Source organism: Lipophrys pholis, assembly GCF_963383615.2.
Source record: "Lipophrys pholis genome assembly, chromosome: 16".
Taxonomy (NCBI): Eukaryota; Metazoa; Chordata; class Actinopteri; order Blenniiformes; family Blenniidae; genus Lipophrys; species Lipophrys pholis.
This window is the reverse complement of record NC_137634.1, coordinates 18,361,149-18,380,888: the sequence shown is the minus strand read 5'-3', so window position 1 is coordinate 18,380,888 and position 19,740 is coordinate 18,361,149. Positions and strand designations below refer to the sequence as shown.

Sequence of the window (19,740 nt, the reverse complement as noted above, 5' to 3'; positions counted from 1 at the left end):
TGCATATATATATATATATATATATATATATATATATATACACACACACAAACACAGGCCTGTATATGCATTAGAGGCTACATTGCAGATTATTTGTGGATGTGTATTTTCTAGGGACAAGCATGGATGAAGGGGAGACTGGGATGTCAGTGTGTAAATGTGGACATGATGCTCAAGCAAAGTGAAAGGGCAAAAGAGAGGTGGTCAAGAGACGTGCATGTGTAAGTGAGACTACAAGGTACATAATAAGTGCACAGCTGGGAAAAAGAGGATAATCTTATGTCTAGGACATAGCGTGTGTGTGTGTGTGTGTGTGTGTGTGTGTGTGTGTGTGTGTGTGTGTGTGTGTGTGTGTGTGTGTGTGTGTGTGTGTGTGTGTGTGTGTGTGTGTGTGTGTGTGCCTGTGTGCGTGCCTGTATGCGTGCCTGTGTGCGTGTGTGTGTACTTAACTTAAAAGGAGGAGTGGATAAAGATGTCAATGAGTTGTGAGAAAGACAATTTCCTTTTTGGAGAAAAGACGGACAATGAAAGAGAGATTGTGTATGCGGTACATTGTTTCCATTGTACTTCCTCCAACAAATGGATGTACAGGGAGAATAAATTCTGCAGAAAGCACATCGGAACAATTCAGGAAGTGAAAAAAAGAACATTTACCCTCTTTGGGCAGATTATCGGGAGCTTTTCTAAAACAACCTCAAAACTTTGTGGAAAGTTTGTTGAAAACATTTCTTTAAAACGTGGCTGTTGTTGAATTGTTTGCATCGTCTATTTTCTGCATGTTTGTCAGCTATGCTTTCATATTGTCAATCTTCCGTTCCATCACCTCCTAAACATGAAAAGCGTTGTGTTTTGTGAAAATCTGTCAAACAGGAAGGCGACTGCTCTAAACAGAAGTCATCGTCATGTTGAGTCATTTTAATATGACTTCAAGGAATGCCAAATAGTAAATGGACTTCACTTAAATGGCACATTTCACAGCTTCAGCAGTCTCCAACTGCTTGATATCATCAGTCATATGCATTCATTCCCAGAGACAATACACACCAAATGCCCGCACACTGGGGAGCGGCTCTGGGTTCAATGTCTTGCCCCAGGACAGATGGACACACGAACAGATCAAGAAGGGGAATTGAACCTTTGGAACACAAACTGCTCTACAAACTAAGCCACAGCCACTCGATGCAATATAATGTGGTGCTGTTTCCATAGAAACTACCAGTTAAGTTATGATTGTTAAACCAACACTAAGTACTATTTACATGCTTGAAATGTGTTGAGAAAAAAATCCATCACCATTAAACCAACACTGGAACTATTCTGGGATTTTCCCACAAAGCAAGTTGAGTCGATAGGTTTCATTATGTCAATGTTTGCAGGGAGAGCTCCGCACGTCTTCTATGAACATGATCATATAAAAAGCATTGCACCTATGACATTTGTGAATATACCTGCACCTTCACACTGTTAATGCCAAATTCTGACCTTATCATCTTCAGCATGCCTCAGTTAAGATTAAGCTTAATTACCGAAGGCTCTATCTATCCTGTCTTTAAGTACACACTCTCAGTGAACCCGAGCCCACTACAGCTTTAAATATCTGTTTGTGTCAACCGGATTTGAGCATCTGCTCTTTTGGAGCACGTTAAAATTATTTTTAAATTTGGTTTATATCTGGCTTTTCAGGTCATCGCATTCACAAGGTTTATTTATTAGTGTTACTGTAGCCATTTGGTCAGTACAGACCAGCAGGAGTATTCTTTTATTGTTGTCTTATCTTCATTTCAGGTGATCTCCACTTTCAAGCATAATTTAACCATCCCGTCTGGTTCCAAAAACCTTTCCATAGATTTATTTCACAGCATTGGTTCATGTAAGCATTCAGAAATTACAGTCCTATAACATTATCTGCAAGATTTTATGCACTATTCTGTGTCCATAGTTGACTGAGACACCGATAGCATGGAAAATTAGAAGTAAAATATTCAGTCAATAAAGGATTAAATACAAAAGTAAATATATGAACTAACTTAACTAAACTACCGCAACCATCCAAATACAGACAAGATTCACCAGCACATTATAAATTTGTAACATGAGGAGCTCATTAATATGGCCAAAAACACATAGTACTATTTAATACTGAATATTAAACTTATTTCGAAAAAGGGGGGGACAAACATTTACTTATTGCACATTTCAGACCATGCTCAAGTACTAAAATCAAAGCAAATACAATTGATCTAGTGGTAAAAGCATTAATAATTAAACCAAGTCGTGTAGCTGCTACAAGAAAAAAAACCCTGATAAACAAGAAATAACCCAACCTGTCAACCATCCATCTGTCTTCAACATTATATAAATTACATCGTGGAAGAAAAAAGGGAGAACATATGTACTCTTTGACACTTCCGTATTTGTGCAGTTGATCACATGCACATACGTGTGCTGTTTTCTGATGATTATTGCTCTCTTAGCACCAGCTTTTAATATAATTACACCCCCCCCCCTCCCCCCTCAGAAAACTATTTTTCTCTATAAGCTTTTGTAACACAGCTGTGCCTACATGTAATATGAATAAAGCAAACGGAAGCTAAAATGAAAAATAAAACCCCCAAAAAACAAAGGACTTTCTATATAAAGGCAATGAGCTAAGGATGGATTTAGACAGACAAACAGAACAAGACAGACTTGGAGAAATAAGAGATAAGCTTTGAAAAATCTAAACTAAGAGGATATAAAAAGCACAATGTTTATGAAAGACAACTAGAAGCACAGTGGTGAGGGGTGAGTTATAGGTCACGCATGTAGATCTGGAAGAATACTTTTGCTATAATATACTGTATATACAATATTTTATATATATATATATATAGAGAGAGAGAGAGAGAGAGAGAGAGAGAGAGAGAGAGAGAGAGAGAGAGAGAGAGAGAGAGAGAGATATACATCTTCTCAGCTGGACCCACATGACTTTTATCTGCTGAGTTTATCCTAAAAAATGTCTGTGTTTTACCCTCTCTCTTGTAACCCTCTTTCGGGATCCTTTTTGTTGCTCCCTGAGATATGCTTAACAACTTCCCCCACAACAACTTCCAACTCCATGGCTCCACATTTCTTGCAAATTGCTATCCTGTAAATCCTTAATTTGCATATTGCGGCGTTCACATGATGTCACTAATGGTGTTATTTCTATTACTCAAAATAGCAAAACAAAAAGCATAATCTGTTGAGCATGCTTTATACAGGATCTTGGTAAATCAGGCTCACTGTATTTTACTAATGTTTCAACGAAACCACATACCATGTACAATGCAGAATGAAATTGATTTACTTTTCAAATGTCAACTTAATGAATCAGTACATATTTGTCAAACAATACATACAAACTATCTGTCTTTGACCTGTGATGGACTGACAACCTGTCCAGAGCTCATGGTGAGCTGGGATTAGCTTATCTCCCCACAAGCCTGGACAGGATAAAAAGAATATGGATGGATATATAAACGGACAAAACACACAGTACAAGAATAGCAGTTTGACTTTAAAAAAAAATAGAAAAAGAAAAGAAAGAATGGCTGAAATGTCAGCTACCGTCAGCTTTAGCCAGTATGCAGAGTTTAGCAACTAATGTTTTGTGAAAGAAGAGGCACACATCAGTGGAGTTTGATAAAGACGTGTAATGAGGCTAGGAGTAGTCTTTTTTGTGTAGCATCAGCTCATCATTCTTTATAACAGCAACTCAGCAGTTTAGAGGCTCTATGTGTGTACATTTCACCAGTAAACCAAACAACCTGGCTTTGATTTTTTATTATTATTATCTTTTATTTTTTTTAATAAAGCAGGAGTGGACTTCAATTAGACTTCAAACCTTCAACTGAAGTCAATTCTGCTCAATGTTAATACATCTCTTGCTAAGAACTGGTATGCTGCATGGTTTTCTTAAGGCGTAGTTTTTTTTTTTACTCTTAGATTTTGTCCCATAGGAGCAAGTTAAGCTGTAATCCTCAAGCACAGCAATCTCATCTCCACAATCTCAGCATATTGTTGGACTTTTGATTCCTGTCAATAACTACTTACATGACAATTCTTTGTTGCACATTTGGATATATGATTAAATCATTGTGTTTTTACAAGGATCCAAAAGGTAAACGATTATTGGGCCAACGGACGGGTGAAAGTACACCGACAAGCACAACTACATCCAGATTGATAGATAGATAGATAGATAGATAGATAGATAGATAGATAGATAGATAGATAGATAGATAGATAGATAGATAGATAGATAGATAGATAGATAGATAGATAGATAGATAGATAGATAGATAGATAGATAGATAGATAGATAGATAGATTGATCCAAAGCAGTTGTATTCCACATATAAACAAGAGTGACTTTCTTTTGATTCAGTACTTCTCATTAACATCATATAACAGGGAACAACCGAAGCCACAGACATTATAATCCCCAAGTTTCAATGATAGAGCAAATACTGAACTCCCAGATGCCACACTCAATATCTGAAAGTATGAACTTCACCCAGATGGATTCCACCATTCATCATCACCTGGTTCATATTAGGTATAAATGAATTCAGACTTACTGAGGAAACCTCTCCGTCGTTCCCTGTGGCCGCAGCCGGAGCTGCTGCTGCAGCTGCAGCCTCTTGAGCCGCCACCTTCATGGCCGCTGCTTTCCGCAGCTCCCTATTGGCCTGCAGCGTGGAGAAGTAGTTGACGGCCGCAAACTCTATCAGGGCGGAGAAAACGAAGGCAAAGCAAACGGCGATGAACCAGTCCATGGCTGTGGCGTAGGAGACTTTGGGGAGGGAGTGGCGGGCGCTGATACTGAGCGTGGTCATTGTCAAAACAGTGGTGATACCTGCATAGAGCAAGACAAAAGAGTTCAGAACATGTTTGCGATTCAATATACTTTGCTTTCACTTTTGTTTGACGATATTTGGTTTTAGAGGAGTTTTTATTCTTTTATTACTGACAAGAGGTAGAATTTTCTTTTGCTGTTGGAGAGATTCGAATGTGGAAACATTTCGATTGGAAAATAAATGGCAGGCTAACCAATAACTGAACCAGTAAGAAGCGATTTATTTTTTCATATTGTCACCAAACAGAGGTATGCACTATCTGCGTGCCTTATTGTTTAAACCTGTGTACAGCCCTTGCAGTATTAATACTACTGGAAAGAAAAGTGTGCTTGGCTCAGTTTTCATGCTGAGTGCAGGAAATTAAACGCAACTGTTCCTTTTGTCTCATTTTCTTAAAAAAGTAGGTGTTTCTTCTAAATGTCAAACTATTACTTCAAATGTATACATTCCTTTCTGTGACCTCAAAAGAAAGCGTACAGGAAATAAATGTACAATGAATTTGTGAATCATGTTTTTTTTTTTTTTTTTATTGATAGATAAATTAATCAGTCTTTTTCAAACATGAAACAAGATCTTCATATTAGGAAATCCCTGGTTCAATTCCTCATACATGGTTATTAGGATTTTTTTTCCCACCCACACACATATATTGAAATCAATAATACATTGCTGCGGGTACCAGATATACTGGACACATGGTTGAAGGTCTGCGTCATGGCAAACAACAGGAACGTCAGTCCATTTGGCATTTCGGCACATTGAGCTCTGCCAAAACGTCACTTGAGGGAGTGCTGATTTGATGATCTGACCATATGCAGACAAACCCCCGCATTGGCAAGATAGTCAAAAAGAATCCACATTCTGGATCTGTAAACATTTGAGAGAAAGCTTTTGGGTTCGAAGTCTACGTAGAAGAAAAGACATTAGGTGATAATAGTAGACAGAGAACCAACATCCAATGATGGATCCACCCCCCCCCAAGTTCCTAAAAACATTTTCTTTACAGAATTTCTGAAGCAAGAAAAGCTATTTTTTCAATTTAAAAAGATCACTCTATACATTGGAGGCTTTTCACATGCTTTCTTGGATGTTTTGGGGACCAAGTTGGACACTAAAGTCCTTGAAGGATGAATCCAATCCCACTTTTGAAGCTCAGCGTTCAAGATTAAATAAACAAATTTAAAAAACATTTTTGTATATTAAAAGAATGCTTTCTAAACATTAGAAAAATACTTTTTCTCTGTCTTGATTCCACCCTTATTAAGTCAGATAAAGATGCTGACAATGAACATCTCCTTTAATGGCCCATTAACAAAGTACACATCTAATTCACTTTCATCAAGCTAAAGCAAGCAGGGAAAAGGGGCCATTGAACACCGCTGTCCGTGCTTTTACCAAATGTGCGCTGTAGTTGTGCACATTTCATTAGCAGTGTAGGATCTTATGGGGGATTTAATGCACCTGATATTGCCTCAAAAAAAAAAAAAAAAAAACATTTTCTGCTCAGCACTACCGTGGTGAAAGCTACCAACTCTCAAAGATAACCTCATCCAACAGTCAACCGACGCCGACTGTCTCAATCTCAAGCACAATTTAAACGATCTCAAACGGGAGGAACATGGAACGAAAGCCTGTCAGGGTAGGAGGAAGACGCAGGAGAAAGAAAAAGAAAAGAAGAAGTGTAGGAGGGAGGGGGTGAAGTATAAAGACAGGATAGAAATGAAATGCTTGGGGCATTTATGTGCTTTTATAGGAAAGAAGCAAGGTACAAATTAGGCCACACTCAATTAAGTCTGTAAGACTTGTGCTCAAGGGACTTTCAGCTCTTAGAGAGGTTGTTGACAATCCACAACACAGCATATGTCTTAATGTACTGTCAGGGTGGAGCTCGTCCATACAGAAATATATCGTCTTCCTCTCTTCTCTTCTCTTCTCTTCTCTTCTCTTCTCTTCTCTTCTCCTCTCTCCTTCTCTTCTCTTCTTGCAGCATCCACAATATTAATGAAACTTATGTTTACAACCATTACTTATGTAGTTTCCTTTGCTGAGTAAACCCAAGAGTTATAGGAACTTATTAGCAAGCCACAAAATAAAGTGACGCATAGCATTTTTTTTTCTTTTTCTAATTATATCCCCAATATTAGATGAAATGAGAACAGCAGGCTGAGAGGGGTTAATGAGCTGCCACGGATGCACTTTCTGCACCAGGCTTCAACTTCCATGCAAACACTGGTGATTGGGATCTATTCTCTGAAGTTGAGTGCAGGCTTGTTGGAGTGCTGGCTCACTTCCAGCAGGAACGCAGACCACAGAGCCACAATCTACAGTGGCCAGCAGTTTTACTCCGCTCAGCTGCAGCTTGTTGAATTTTAACACAAGGAGGAATTAAACAGAACGTGATAGTGATTTCTGTGTACTTTCACACACTTTGCCGATTTTCGTTTCCTTCCCTGCTTTGTCTCTGCCGTTCCTATCTCTGCCTTTGTTCAGCGGCTCTCACCCTCTCTGCTCCTGAGGCTAGAGCTTGGTGGCAACTGTAGCGTAATGTAATGTGAGCAAGCGGAACCTGTGAGTGCTCGGAAAAGGGCCAAGTAAACATCCTCTCCCTCTCGGCCCTTTGCATGACCAATTTCAAAAAGGACATTTATTCCCAATTAATTCAACCCCACCATGGTGGAAAAGAAATAGACATAATGAAGAAAGGTTAACACAGATGATGAAGACTCTGTTTGTCTTTCTTGTCTGTGATGTTAAAGAACAGCCCGTAGAGTATTTATCAACCAGAGAGCAATAGATGTTAAAAAGTATGGTGGCTTAAAGTTTGAAGACTTCCAGATTCACATCGAGGTCAGTCTGTGGGTGGCGAGTCAATAAGTTGAGACGATTTCTGTTGGGTTTCGGATACTTGAGAAAACTAGAAGTTTACTTTTGAGAGATTGAACTATCGCAAGAACAAAAAGTTCTCGCAAAAGCTTTTGCAACATCCATTTAATGATGATGCAATGAGAGAAAAACACTTATTTGTTCAGTTTCAATGATTTCACATTTCCTGCATAACGTTCGTCAAATTATGCAAAACTGTGAGAAAATTACAACATCCTGCAAGATCATTTTGCTGCCGTTATTAGCAGCTAGAATGAGGCTGCGATTGATGGTGTTTCAAAATGACTTAATCGTCATAGCAATTGAAAATATATTTGAAAACTTCCGAGAATAATTCATTAAATGTATAGATTTGAAGAAGCCTTACCAAACACAGTTCGAGCTGGAACCGATTCCTTATTAATCCAGAAAGACACTTGGGCCAGGATCACGGTCATGATACAAGGAATGTAGGTTTGAATCAAGAAGAAGCCCATTTTTCTTTGGAGGTGGAAGTGGACGGTCATGATGACGTATTCACCTGGCAGCAGACACGTGAAAGAGGAAAACAAAAAATCAAATAAGCATGCTACTGTCTTTAAATCCTTCCAAGATGTTAAATGGGTACTTCGAACACACACAATTTGGGTGATAATTACTGTTTTGTTAGTCTTCTCTTTGCTATTTCTAAATTGGATCGTGTCTTTTTAAAGATTACCTCTCATTTACCGTACTGAGAAACCCTAATTAAAATATGTGACACATAATCTCAGAGCTGTGAAATTGCTGAAAACACACAAAGAAGACAGTGAACAGGAAGAAGTCAGATCTCAAAACAACACAGTTCTGAACATAGTGTTTGAACATATTTTCCCACCTGTATTGGACTTTAGCCGTTCGCTTGACACAGTCTGACCAATCAGGTCGTACTGCAGTAAACTGGATGATTCTTGTGGCACCTCGACAGAAGACAAAGGACCTTTCTTCCATGTATACACAATCTCACTAATGGGGTAAGCATCTGGATAGGATTAATGAAAAAAATAAAAAGAAAAAAGAAGCTTTGTTAGTAACTTTGCTCCTCCAAAATACACATTTTTTATGGATGCAAATGTATTCAATGCTTTATTTGATTACATGGAAAACATATCAGATGTTGAAAATATTTTGAAATTATATCGCTTGAGGGATGTTGTCACCTTAAAGTGCAAGTTCTTCTACGACAGACTTTCCATTTTATAAAGAGTCAAATGTTCTCTCCTGGTTAAAGGTCTAGACTGGGACTCTTCTGCTGCAGAGCCATGCAGCTGGGATGACTTCAATATGTGGGAAAGTGGTGTCTCACATGCAAGAATTCCTTTGAGAGGGAGGTTATCTGGATGGAACCATATGCTGTTGTAAAACCTCTCCATACTTTTGAGCACTAATAATGTCTTTCCAGATGTGTAAGCTGCCCATGCCATAAGCACTAATGCAGCCTTATACCATCAGACCTGCTGGCTTTTAAACTGTGCGCTGATAACAAACCTCTCTAGTCTGCAGGATGAAGCATCTGTGATCTACAAGAATAACTTTATATTTTCATTTGACCAAAGAACATTTCTTTTTTTCTTTCTTTCTTTTTTTTTTTTTTTCTATTTTGCCTCAGTTCATTTTAAATGAGCTTTGGCCCGGAGAAGATTAATTAGATCGGTTTCACATATGTCTTCTTTTCTGCATGATGGTTTGTGTTCACGCACTGCGCTGTGAACTGTGTCCTCAGATTATGAATTCTGGAAATTTTTTCCTGAAGTAATGCAATGTTTTATAGTACATAATCGTGTCTTTTCTTAATGTTCACCCAGACTCTTCAAATTATTTTGACATTCTTGTTTTTCTGGAGGTGAACCTCTGCCCATCTGATGTTTTCTTACTGACCTGGTAACAAAAGTGCCCTCTTAGCTAGGGTTTGATATGTTTCGCAATTACACTTGCTTAGCTGTGTCTTCCCCCGTTCAAACTTTCTTCTAATGCCATCAACATTCTAAAGAGCTAAAATATCTCACTTTCAGCATCTGATTAATTGCCTGTATTCTATTGTGAATAAGATAAATGTTTATGCGATTTGCAAATCTTATTTTTTACTCATGTTACATAAGAGACATTTCTAATTGAAATCTTTGAAGCCATCTTGTCACTCAGTTACTCAGAGACAGAGTGATCATTTGAGAGTGACGCCATCTGTCACACCAGTGGGGCTTAACAAAAGACAAACTCACAACTGCCAAACTTGAGTGGGCAAGCGTGGCCATCCATCGGGAAGTTCATCAGACGCATGGGACACTCGGCATTTATAGTTAATCTGTCAGTGAATAAAAGAGATGACAATACTGTGTGATTTGTGCCCTGATACCAGCAAGGCAATAGTTGTTGTTTTCATCTCGTCAGCATGTTGCCATGCTGTGCAGGCAAATCTGTAAGCCATCATTCCAACAAACGCACAACAACTTTTATAAACCATGGACATACTGAATTCGTATGTTCCATAACCAACACTCATATCAATATTCCTAAGTAGAATGAGCCAGCAAAAATGACAATCATGGTTTATGATTGATTATTATCAATATTGTGAAATGGTCATATGAACCAAAATATTTGGTTAAGTTCAAGAAAAAAATGCTGGATTTTGGGTGGTGCTTTCACCAGGATACGTATAAACAATGGTCTCCTGTGTAAAGGTCTGCTGGATTTTCATTCAGCTACCTCCCAATGATACAATAACAGTACTGTATTACTCTTTGTACTTCATTAACACATTTCTCTCATTGTTCACACTGTTACCATTATTATAGCCTTCTGGCCAACTAATGGGCTCAATAGGAACAAATAGTGATAATGGCATTGGAACATTCACAATAAACACATTCATGGTTTTGAAAAAGGAATAATGCCAACATGGTGGACACTAGCCTTACATCAAACATGTCCTCTAAAGATAATGTATTTTATTAATTTGTTAATGAAATTATTTAAAATCATTACTTGCTTTTTCTTTTGAAACTACATAATATATGCTTGTTCACTGAATGTGTTCATAATGGTCTGAACACATTCTCTCAACATTAAGAAGTTTCAACATAACAATTCAAATCTCAATGCAAATATATTAATCAGTTTCCCAGTGTGAAACAGTATACTGTACTTGGACGTTTTCTCCTGATAAATCAAATGTGAACACATATTGGTTGAAAAACTATACAGAATGAAAGCCTTCATTCCTACAAAGAGATCTTTTAAGCAGAGAGATGAAAGAACATTAATATATCCGATGTGAACTACCCTGACGTGAGCTACATATATAAAGAAAAAAAAACCCTAATGTACAAAATAATGGCTCCGTTGTGGCTCGTTGTCATGGGGCATCAGTGTGTACTCTCATTACAATCATTACAGTACTATTTGACTGGCTGAAGAGAGACAGATAGCTATTTTTAGAAATCAAATAATCCATATTATTTCACCTATTACAAGCTATAGATAGATAGATAGATAGATAGATAGATAGATAGATAGATAGATAGATAGATAGATAGATAGATAGATAGATAGATAGATAGATAGATAGATAGATAGATAGATAGATATTCTTCTTTTTTTAAGTTGGGTGAAGTTGAGTTCACTTAGATGATATAATTACTTAAACAACAAGTTGTTTCCACGCCATCATTGACTCTAGGGGCATTTATTATCATGATGATTTTTTTTTTTTCTTTCCCATGCCACATTTTCTGTTTTGAACAAAGCTGGAGTCATGTTTGTTTAAATCGCTTTCCAGGCTTGTTTTCACTATCAGATGGCACATATCTTGCTTTTGGAATGGCAGTCTTCGTTTCTTTTCATGTCTGTGTATATTCTTGGATGCCTGCTTATTAGATTTGCTTTCCAGGTCTGTGCTCTATTCCGGTTTTGGCTGAGCTTGGAATCTCACTGTCCAGCAAATGTTACCTCATGGTGTAGAGGATAGTTCCGTTCTGCATGATGCGAAACAGCTTGTTGGGGGTGGTCATGTTGTGAGAGATCGACCTCTTGCCATTCCGGAAAAAAGTGTCCGGTGTCCAGATCTTGCTGACCATCAGGTTGTTGAGCCGCAGGATCTCGATGGGGCCCTCGAATTTTAGTCTTTCATCAATCCAAGTCTGACGAAAGAACACATCCATGGTGTATTCCTGGATGAGGGTTAAAAGTGTGGGTTAGATATTTATTCACTACAACCAGCAAACCCACTGTTGGTGCAGCTTCTGCTTCAGCATCTACTATCGCCTGCCGTCATTGTATACTACCCCCGGAGAGAATGGCAGATGGGTTTGTTAGCCGTGGTTTTGAAGGAACCTGCTGGCTAGAGTATTGGCAGTGCAATGAGTTGTTTTCTCTCAGCATTTTTTTCTCTTTTTGGACTATTCTACGATTGCTCCCAGTACTAATAAAAAATTTAAAGTTACCATCCATAAATAGCTCCAGAAAATAAAGTATTTTTGCTCTACGATGATGATTTTGATTGTATATATTTATTGAACTATGATGTCTGAAAATGATGTGAACACAGCAATAAATGAAAACACTTTATTTTATCCGTGAGATCAGCATGAAGTCTGAAGCACAAGTTTATCCTGTTTATGGATCAAATGGAAGACCTTGCTGCTTTTCTGAAGAGCTGTTTACATGCCTCTCAGCAGCACTACCATCAGCATAAGACATGGCAGTTCAAGTAGGCTTTAGAGACAGTGAACCAGTCTCTAAAGCCTAAAGCCTAAACAGTGTTGAGTACAACAGACATACATCACTCGACCTATCCCATGATAGGAGTAACCAGCCCATCCTATCCCAACATCAGCCACATCACTATCTGCCTCTCTGGCAGGGGGATTGTCAACCAGATTAAAGTCCTAAGCTGCACTAATGACATCCAGCCCAAATGCTACAATAATGAAGGATAGGAGAGCCATGGGTTGAGGTTATATGTGCAGAGTTCATATGGAAAGATATACATCTGTGTTTTTAAATATATTTGCATAGACTCATTTATGTAGTTAACTACTGATTAAACATCACAGATGAAGGACAGTTTGCAAGTGCATACAATGGCAGCATGTTAGTGGTCAGTATGGTGTACATACCATCTCAACATCTGAAACAGGTCCAAAGCTGGTGACAAAGATGTCTGTTTTGACCTCTGTAACTGGACCTAGAGCAGAGGTTAAAGTAGTTGCTTCGATGCAGACAAAACCTTTAAAACAGACATTTGGATATTCTCCTAAATGAATGCTAAACATAATTTAGAAATTCAGCTTTGCGTAATACGCAAAGCATCACATAGGAAAATATCTGCTGAAGATAGAAGTCACTCAAAAAATGATGTGCTATTAGTAACTAACTCTTAAACTCGGTTTCCAGTAGTTATCTAGTCAGTTTATCAGATTAGAAATAAAAAGTAAGAGTAAAACATGAGTGTTGCAACGCAGAAACTAAAATAAGGCACCTATGACTATGCAAGTAAAACTTTGGGATCTAAAAAAAATAGAATTGTCGCTATAACTGTGCGGCTGTATTGCATCAAAAAAAAAAAAAGCAAAATGATAAGGTTATTAGCATACCTCCAAATCCAGGTCGCAGCCTGTTGTCATAGCCATCCAGTAATCTATCCAATATACGCGTGATGTTGTCCAAATAGATACTGGTCTCACTGTGCTGATTTCCCCAAACACTGCTCGCACTGTAACTAAAGTACACACACACACACACACACACATACACACACACACACACACACACACACACACACAAAATGAAAGCTTACCTCAGTACATAAGAGAACAGCTGAATATAAGGAGTTTTTCATATGCTCATTCATCCACAGTGTCCGTGCGTAAAAGTCCGGGGAACACGCAGGGGAAAGAGTTGCCATACTCACCAAGACAGAAATAAGCAAGTTAAAAGGAAAGCCATGCCTCGCAAACACCCGACAACTAGAAATCCCAGGTCAACTTTTAAAATCAACATATTCCATCATTTAAACAGCACGATCACATGCGGGTCAGGTTCTCCTTTTCCTTTTTGTAAACCGTGCGCGGATATCGCGCCAGTCCAGCACGACTTGACTTCCCTCTAGTGCGGTTGCGCCCGCCTCAGCCTGAATCGCTCAGCTGGAAAAACCTAAAGAGTTTTTGAAGAGAGTGAAGAGGAGGGACGAGGGGGACTTTATCACACACCGAACAAAGCATAATTTTTTTTAATTCTTTTTTTTTTGAAACACCGAATTCATTGGTTTCGAATGCAACGAAAGGCTTCAGTTTGATGGAAATAATGACGGCGACTGTGCGTTTTGGTAAAGAAGGCTGAAGGGACAAAAAGAGCGATGGAGAGACAGGCAGAGGAGGGAGAAGTGGAGGAAGAGCTTGCACAAATCCAGTACCATTGTATCAATAAAGCACATATACCCAGGGAGCATTTAAATGCAGCATTTCTTTTATTTTTCATTAAAAAAAAATATTTTACTTTTTTGGGCTGACGCCTCTCAGTGTTACCTGGAAGTGTGTGTGTGTGCGCGCCTGTAACACCACAGGGCTTGGTCATGTAAAAACATAAAATTGCTACTAGAGATAAAGCATGATTCATATACTGCTTGGGTGGTTGAGTGGAGTGGGTGGTAGGTACATTTAGTGCACCTTCAAACTCTGTAAACCAAGAACAAGGGGGGAGATACCACACTGTAAAAACTCAGTTATTCTTACCGAGCTGACATAAGTTTATTTCTGTTACAAAAGACACATTCAGTAAATTGCATCATATTCAATGGTGAATTCTGCAGTAGGTCCAGTTGTGTCTTTAGTTTAAGAATAAATTAAAACCAACAATAAACTGAATTCAACCTTGCAAGCCACAAGCAGAACGGATTTGCTTAGTTTATTTATTGATCTATAGATTTGCTGAACAGAGAGGTGAAGCAAACACTGTGTGGGAGGAATAGTTACTGCACTGCCACTATTCTGGCAAAATGCTAATTATAACTCATGCACCAAGCACCAAGTTGAAACTAAAAGTGGAAAAAGAAAAAGAAAAAGGACAGGATACAATATCTGAATCCGATTTTTTAAAAAAGTCCAATGTTTTTTGACCAACATTAGCAAGTTGTCTACACGGTTATGTCTTCATTGATCAGTGAGTGGAAATATTTTCTGTCAGCACCGCATTACTTTTTCATTATAAGTGGTATCATAGTCATTCTATCAATAATTGATGTAAGAGAAAAAAAATATAGGATATTCTTCTGACAGAATTAAAATATGAAGACTGATTATGCAACATAATCCTTCAACTCTGGTCCCTTTGTACTCAGAACACAAGTTATATAATAATATCAAAATATGATTCAAATCATATGCAAACAACAGATTACCAGATCACTTTCCAGATGAAGGGAATCCGGAGCTGGTACTTTTAAAGTAGATTATAAATTATTATATTTGACGAATGGACATATTCCCTTTGGTTTCTGATGAAAACTTCGAGTTAGCTGTGGTGGATTTAGTCATCGTGAAAGTTGTGCATTATAGAAGGATTTCAGGTTTGCATGAGGTTAGTGTCACAACAGATTTTCACAACATGTTTTTTTTTTTTTATTAAAAAATTCCCAGGGAAGCAGCCTCTTGTGCTGAAACACTCTACTTGAATCTTGTGGTGCAATGTTCAGGACATAAAACATGCTTTGCTGCAGCCACTGGGGATCAAAACTACTATATTTGATATTTTCTTCTTCATCCTTGCCAGTCAATTTTCTTGGAGTTGCAGTTGAAGACAGCAGGAGTCTCAATAGAAGTATGAATGACGTTTGCTTAGTGTTACACAGTCAGCATTAGAAATAACAGAAATGCATCAGGTGTATCAATGATATACATCGGGGTTGTAACGCATTAGCAGTGTTCTTGGAGGAATTTTGGTTTCACTGTCGGCTTGCTGGTCGGCAATGTGAACTGACCTTAATGCCATGATCAAGTTGATCTCATCAACCGTGAGGTCAACTTATCTGATAAACCACAGCCTTTCAACCATGAAGTACTTCTGACCTGCTTTAGCTTGCTGGCGTGGTCTGAAGTTGTGGATGAGCCAAGACAAAAGGTTATTTCTTCTTTTCCTCAATGGAAGAGAAGAAATTAAACTATAAATTGAGGTGTTCTATATGCTGGAGACTAGCCTGCAATGTTATACAAGAAGCATAAATGCACAGACACACACACACACACACACACACACACACACACACACACACACACACACACACACACACAGACACACACACACACACACACGCAATTTCTCTATCATGTGACACAGACAAGCATCATTTTTCTTTAATTTACCTTCATAGCAAGTAGCTGAGTATCACGAGACACACCCACACAGATTATTCCCTGCTTTTTTAGGAATGTCACCCATCATAAAATCTAGTTTGCACTCACACAAAGTTAGCAGTGCATAATGCTGAATGAAGATGGATATGTAGCTTGACAGTCTTACTCAAATTGGAGAAATTCGAGATGATTGCCATCGCCCGGGTACAGTACAATGTGTGAACTCGCATGTGTGTACTTACATATATCTATGACATATCCAGTTAGTTGGCTTGCATGATTCCCCTATCATGAAATCAAATATATATAAATCAAATCAAATATAATCAAATATATATACAATATAGTATATATACACGTATATATATATATATATATATATATATATATATATATATATATATATATATATATATATATATATATATATATATATATATATATATATATATATAGTATATATACACGTAGTATATATACACGTATATATATATATATATATATATATATATATATATATATATATATATATATATATATATATACTGTATATAAATAAAATAAAATAGAAATTAATGTTTGGCTGAAAATTTGATTGATACACTGCCTAAATAGCTGAATGACTAACCGAGAGACTTATAGAGAGCTATTACAATGCCTGTCTTCCTGATTGGATCACTGCCTGCCTGGATATTACATCTAGCTGCATGCTCTGTCAGTCACCCAGTCAAACAGCCACAATCAGTGGTGCAGGCAGTACAGAAGCAGATGGTGAGACTGGCTAAATTGGGAGCTATGTTAAATGCAAAACGCCAGAAGAAGCAGATTTAAATCCTACAACCCAAACGTTAATACGGATAACAGGCAGCTCTGTTAAACGCTTCACCTGGCTTATTGATGATCCTGCCACAACCACCGTGTTCTGACATTTCACTCTTAGCTTCATGTGGCCTATTTCACACCTTCTTTGTAATTGGTCATTAAGTTTTAAAGCCCATGTCAAGTGAACAATTTCGTATAATGGAAGGTCATTATATCTAATAGACAATATTTCCACCAAATATAATCACTGTACCATTCATTAGACTTAAGTCTTGAATTGAGATGAAAAAGACATAGTGATTATGATGGATTGCAATTAGGTATGCCTCGTTCCATGAGAACAATACACCTCGTATGCCAGGGTGGTAGCAATTCAATTATGTCAATTTAGAAAGTACAATTACTTTGGGAAGATAAGGGGACATACTTCGAAATCCAACGTGTTTTGATGAAGGAGGGGAAAAAGCTTCAGTAGGAGTTTGTTAATGAGTTCATTATTCAACAAAATAGGATTTAATTAAACATGTCAAGATATACACTCTGCGCTTGATTCCTCATAACACATATAGCACCCTCTCAAGGAGCTGGGTGCAGAGCTTGCAGAATGTTGCCTGAAACTTTCCAAAGCGTTGTGACCTCTCCTCGGGAAGAAGCAGAATGCATATCTCTAGATTTCTTTTTGTTAAACTGCACGCACATTGATATTAATTTCATGCACAAAAACGCACAGTAAGCAAAAGTAAAGGCAAAAAACAGTTGTAAGAATTAAAGACAGAAGAAAGAGCCTTATCTCTTACACAGAATTTAATATTTTTAATGCTTAAATGAAACATGGAGAGTTCCTCTTCTACTACAAACACATGTGGTAGACAGCTGATAGTCAAAGGCACCGTGAACATTAGCGGCACAGGACCCAGTCTCTCCTGCATACTGCACCACTTCAGTGCTTGTTAATAGTCAAAAAGTGCATTGTCTAAACTCATTCCTGGCCACACCACAGTGCTTCTATAAATACATGATTTCTCCCACGTGAGATGGACCCACTGTACTTCATGAGCTTCACCATGTGGTATCTATGGCAACCACTTACAGTAGAAGAAACAGGGCATGTGTGTTGAAATGTGAGTGTGTGTTTTGAGACTAAATATGTTCACGGCAGTAGAGAGGTGAGGAAAATCGGATCGCAGATTCTAAAAGTAGCTCGAACACAGACAACGCTTCGTTTCCTTTGTTTGGTCTGGGGACATTCAGGTTTAGTTCAAGATAAGTCAGGTTTAGAATGGTGTTGAGAGGACGAGATGACTAGTAATGCTTATCTTTACAGGTTAACATTCAATACGAACGCTGTTGAGAACATTACATTACCATTCTTATTAGACAAACACATTTTTATTTTATCAATACCAATGTTGCAATGACTGACTTTTCCATGAGGGTCTTACTCATTCAGTAAAACGGCTTTCTTTTTCTGTCCTGTGCATTATGTTGGCTGTTAGTTAGGGTTACTATTTTGGTAAACTGCTGTGTAGTGGTTTTAAGTGCACCACATTATTCCTGAATTAAAAACTGTTCTTCTGGCAGCAACATGAATATTGTCTGACTGAAGGTTTCAGGTGCCACCATTTATTCACAGTTCATTTAATGTATTTGTGGACATGAATATCAGTTTCATAAAAGCTGTTCACTGTTTATCTCTGCTGTTTCCCATGCCTTTCACAAACTTTTAATATCCAGGTTATCTAAATTTATTCTCCCCAGAACTGATGTATTTCAGGTTAACTTATTGGGCCAACAAAAAAACGGTAGATGTACATTTATGAAACAGGTCAAACTCTTTTTTTCTTTTTTTTTTCTTTCAGTAACTCAGAAAAAGACCCGACCAGTAATGCAGTAATCAATAATCAAGAACTGCATTTGTGTTTCGGTAGTGAAAAACCCGCATTTCACACCCATCAGTTAAAGGTCAAAGCATTCTTTTTTTTCATTGTGAGAGCATCAATTTTCCCGGCTTGGAGACCATTCAAGTACGGAAACTGAATGGTCTCTCTACGCATGTATGTGTTTTCACCCACAGCCCCAAAACATGCATTTGAGTTTAATCTGTGATTTAAATTTCCCCTCAAATGTCTGTCTCTTTATGTTTGCCGTGCGATGCACGTTGACCTGTCCAGGAAGTACCCTGCCTTCAGCCATAGTCAGCTGGGATCGCCTCTAACACTTCTAACTGTTTCAGTTAGTGGGTAGGTGTGTGTGTGTAGGTAGTGCTGCTTCATCAGTAATCCTAATAAACCTACACTGTAACTTTCTTCTCTGAAAGTCTTTCAAGTCTGCATTTCCCCCCCACGTCTCTCTCATCCCTCATAGTCACACATCCACAAAAGCTTTGAGAGAGAGAAGTTCTTTTCAAACCTCTTCTCCCATCTCTTCTCCTCAGACATGATGTGCTGCACCACCACCTCCACTGGAATCAACGTTGGGAAAGAAAAAAAAAACAAAAAAAATCCCCTGCAGTTTCCATGGAGACCGAGCCATATCATAGTAAGATAAGATGTTGATATTGAGAAAACAGTTGTCCTCGCTGCCTCGACTGACCTCTTGCCAGGCTGCAGCCAAAATCTTCACAGTAAATATTGCTGGACGACAGCCAACTGCTTGCAGGAGAAATATAATCTATTATTATATATTCTCAAGAATATGTATTCCTATTTATTGTGGCAAGTAATATATCATATAATTCATTAAGTGGTACATTGAAAAATATACATATAGTAAGATGATTATATGAATAG

General features: G+C 37.9%; 1 protein-coding gene across 1 annotated transcript in view; it reads right to left on the bottom strand.

The window, feature by feature from the left end:
• Positions 1-13,922, bottom strand: part of gabra6b (gamma-aminobutyric acid type A receptor subunit alpha6b) — a 31,015-nt gene extending 17,093 nt beyond the window's left edge. Inside the window, exons 1-8 of the mRNA XM_080483940.1 lie at positions 13,693-13,922; positions 13,376-13,500; positions 12,899-12,966; positions 11,730-11,950; positions 10,001-10,083; positions 8,620-8,763; positions 8,131-8,283; positions 4,602-4,879 (exon numbers count right to left, since the gene is read on the bottom strand). Of these exons, the coding sequence (XP_080340066.1) occupies positions 4,602-4,879; positions 8,131-8,283; positions 8,620-8,763; positions 10,001-10,083; positions 11,730-11,950; positions 12,899-12,966; positions 13,376-13,500; positions 13,693-13,781 (1,161 nt within the window). The 5' untranslated portion in view covers positions 13,782-13,922. The remainder of the gene's footprint in view (positions 1-4,601; positions 4,880-8,130; positions 8,284-8,619; positions 8,764-10,000; positions 10,084-11,729; positions 11,951-12,898; positions 12,967-13,375; positions 13,501-13,692) is intronic.
• Between the last annotated feature and the right edge of the window lie 5,818 nt (positions 13,923-19,740).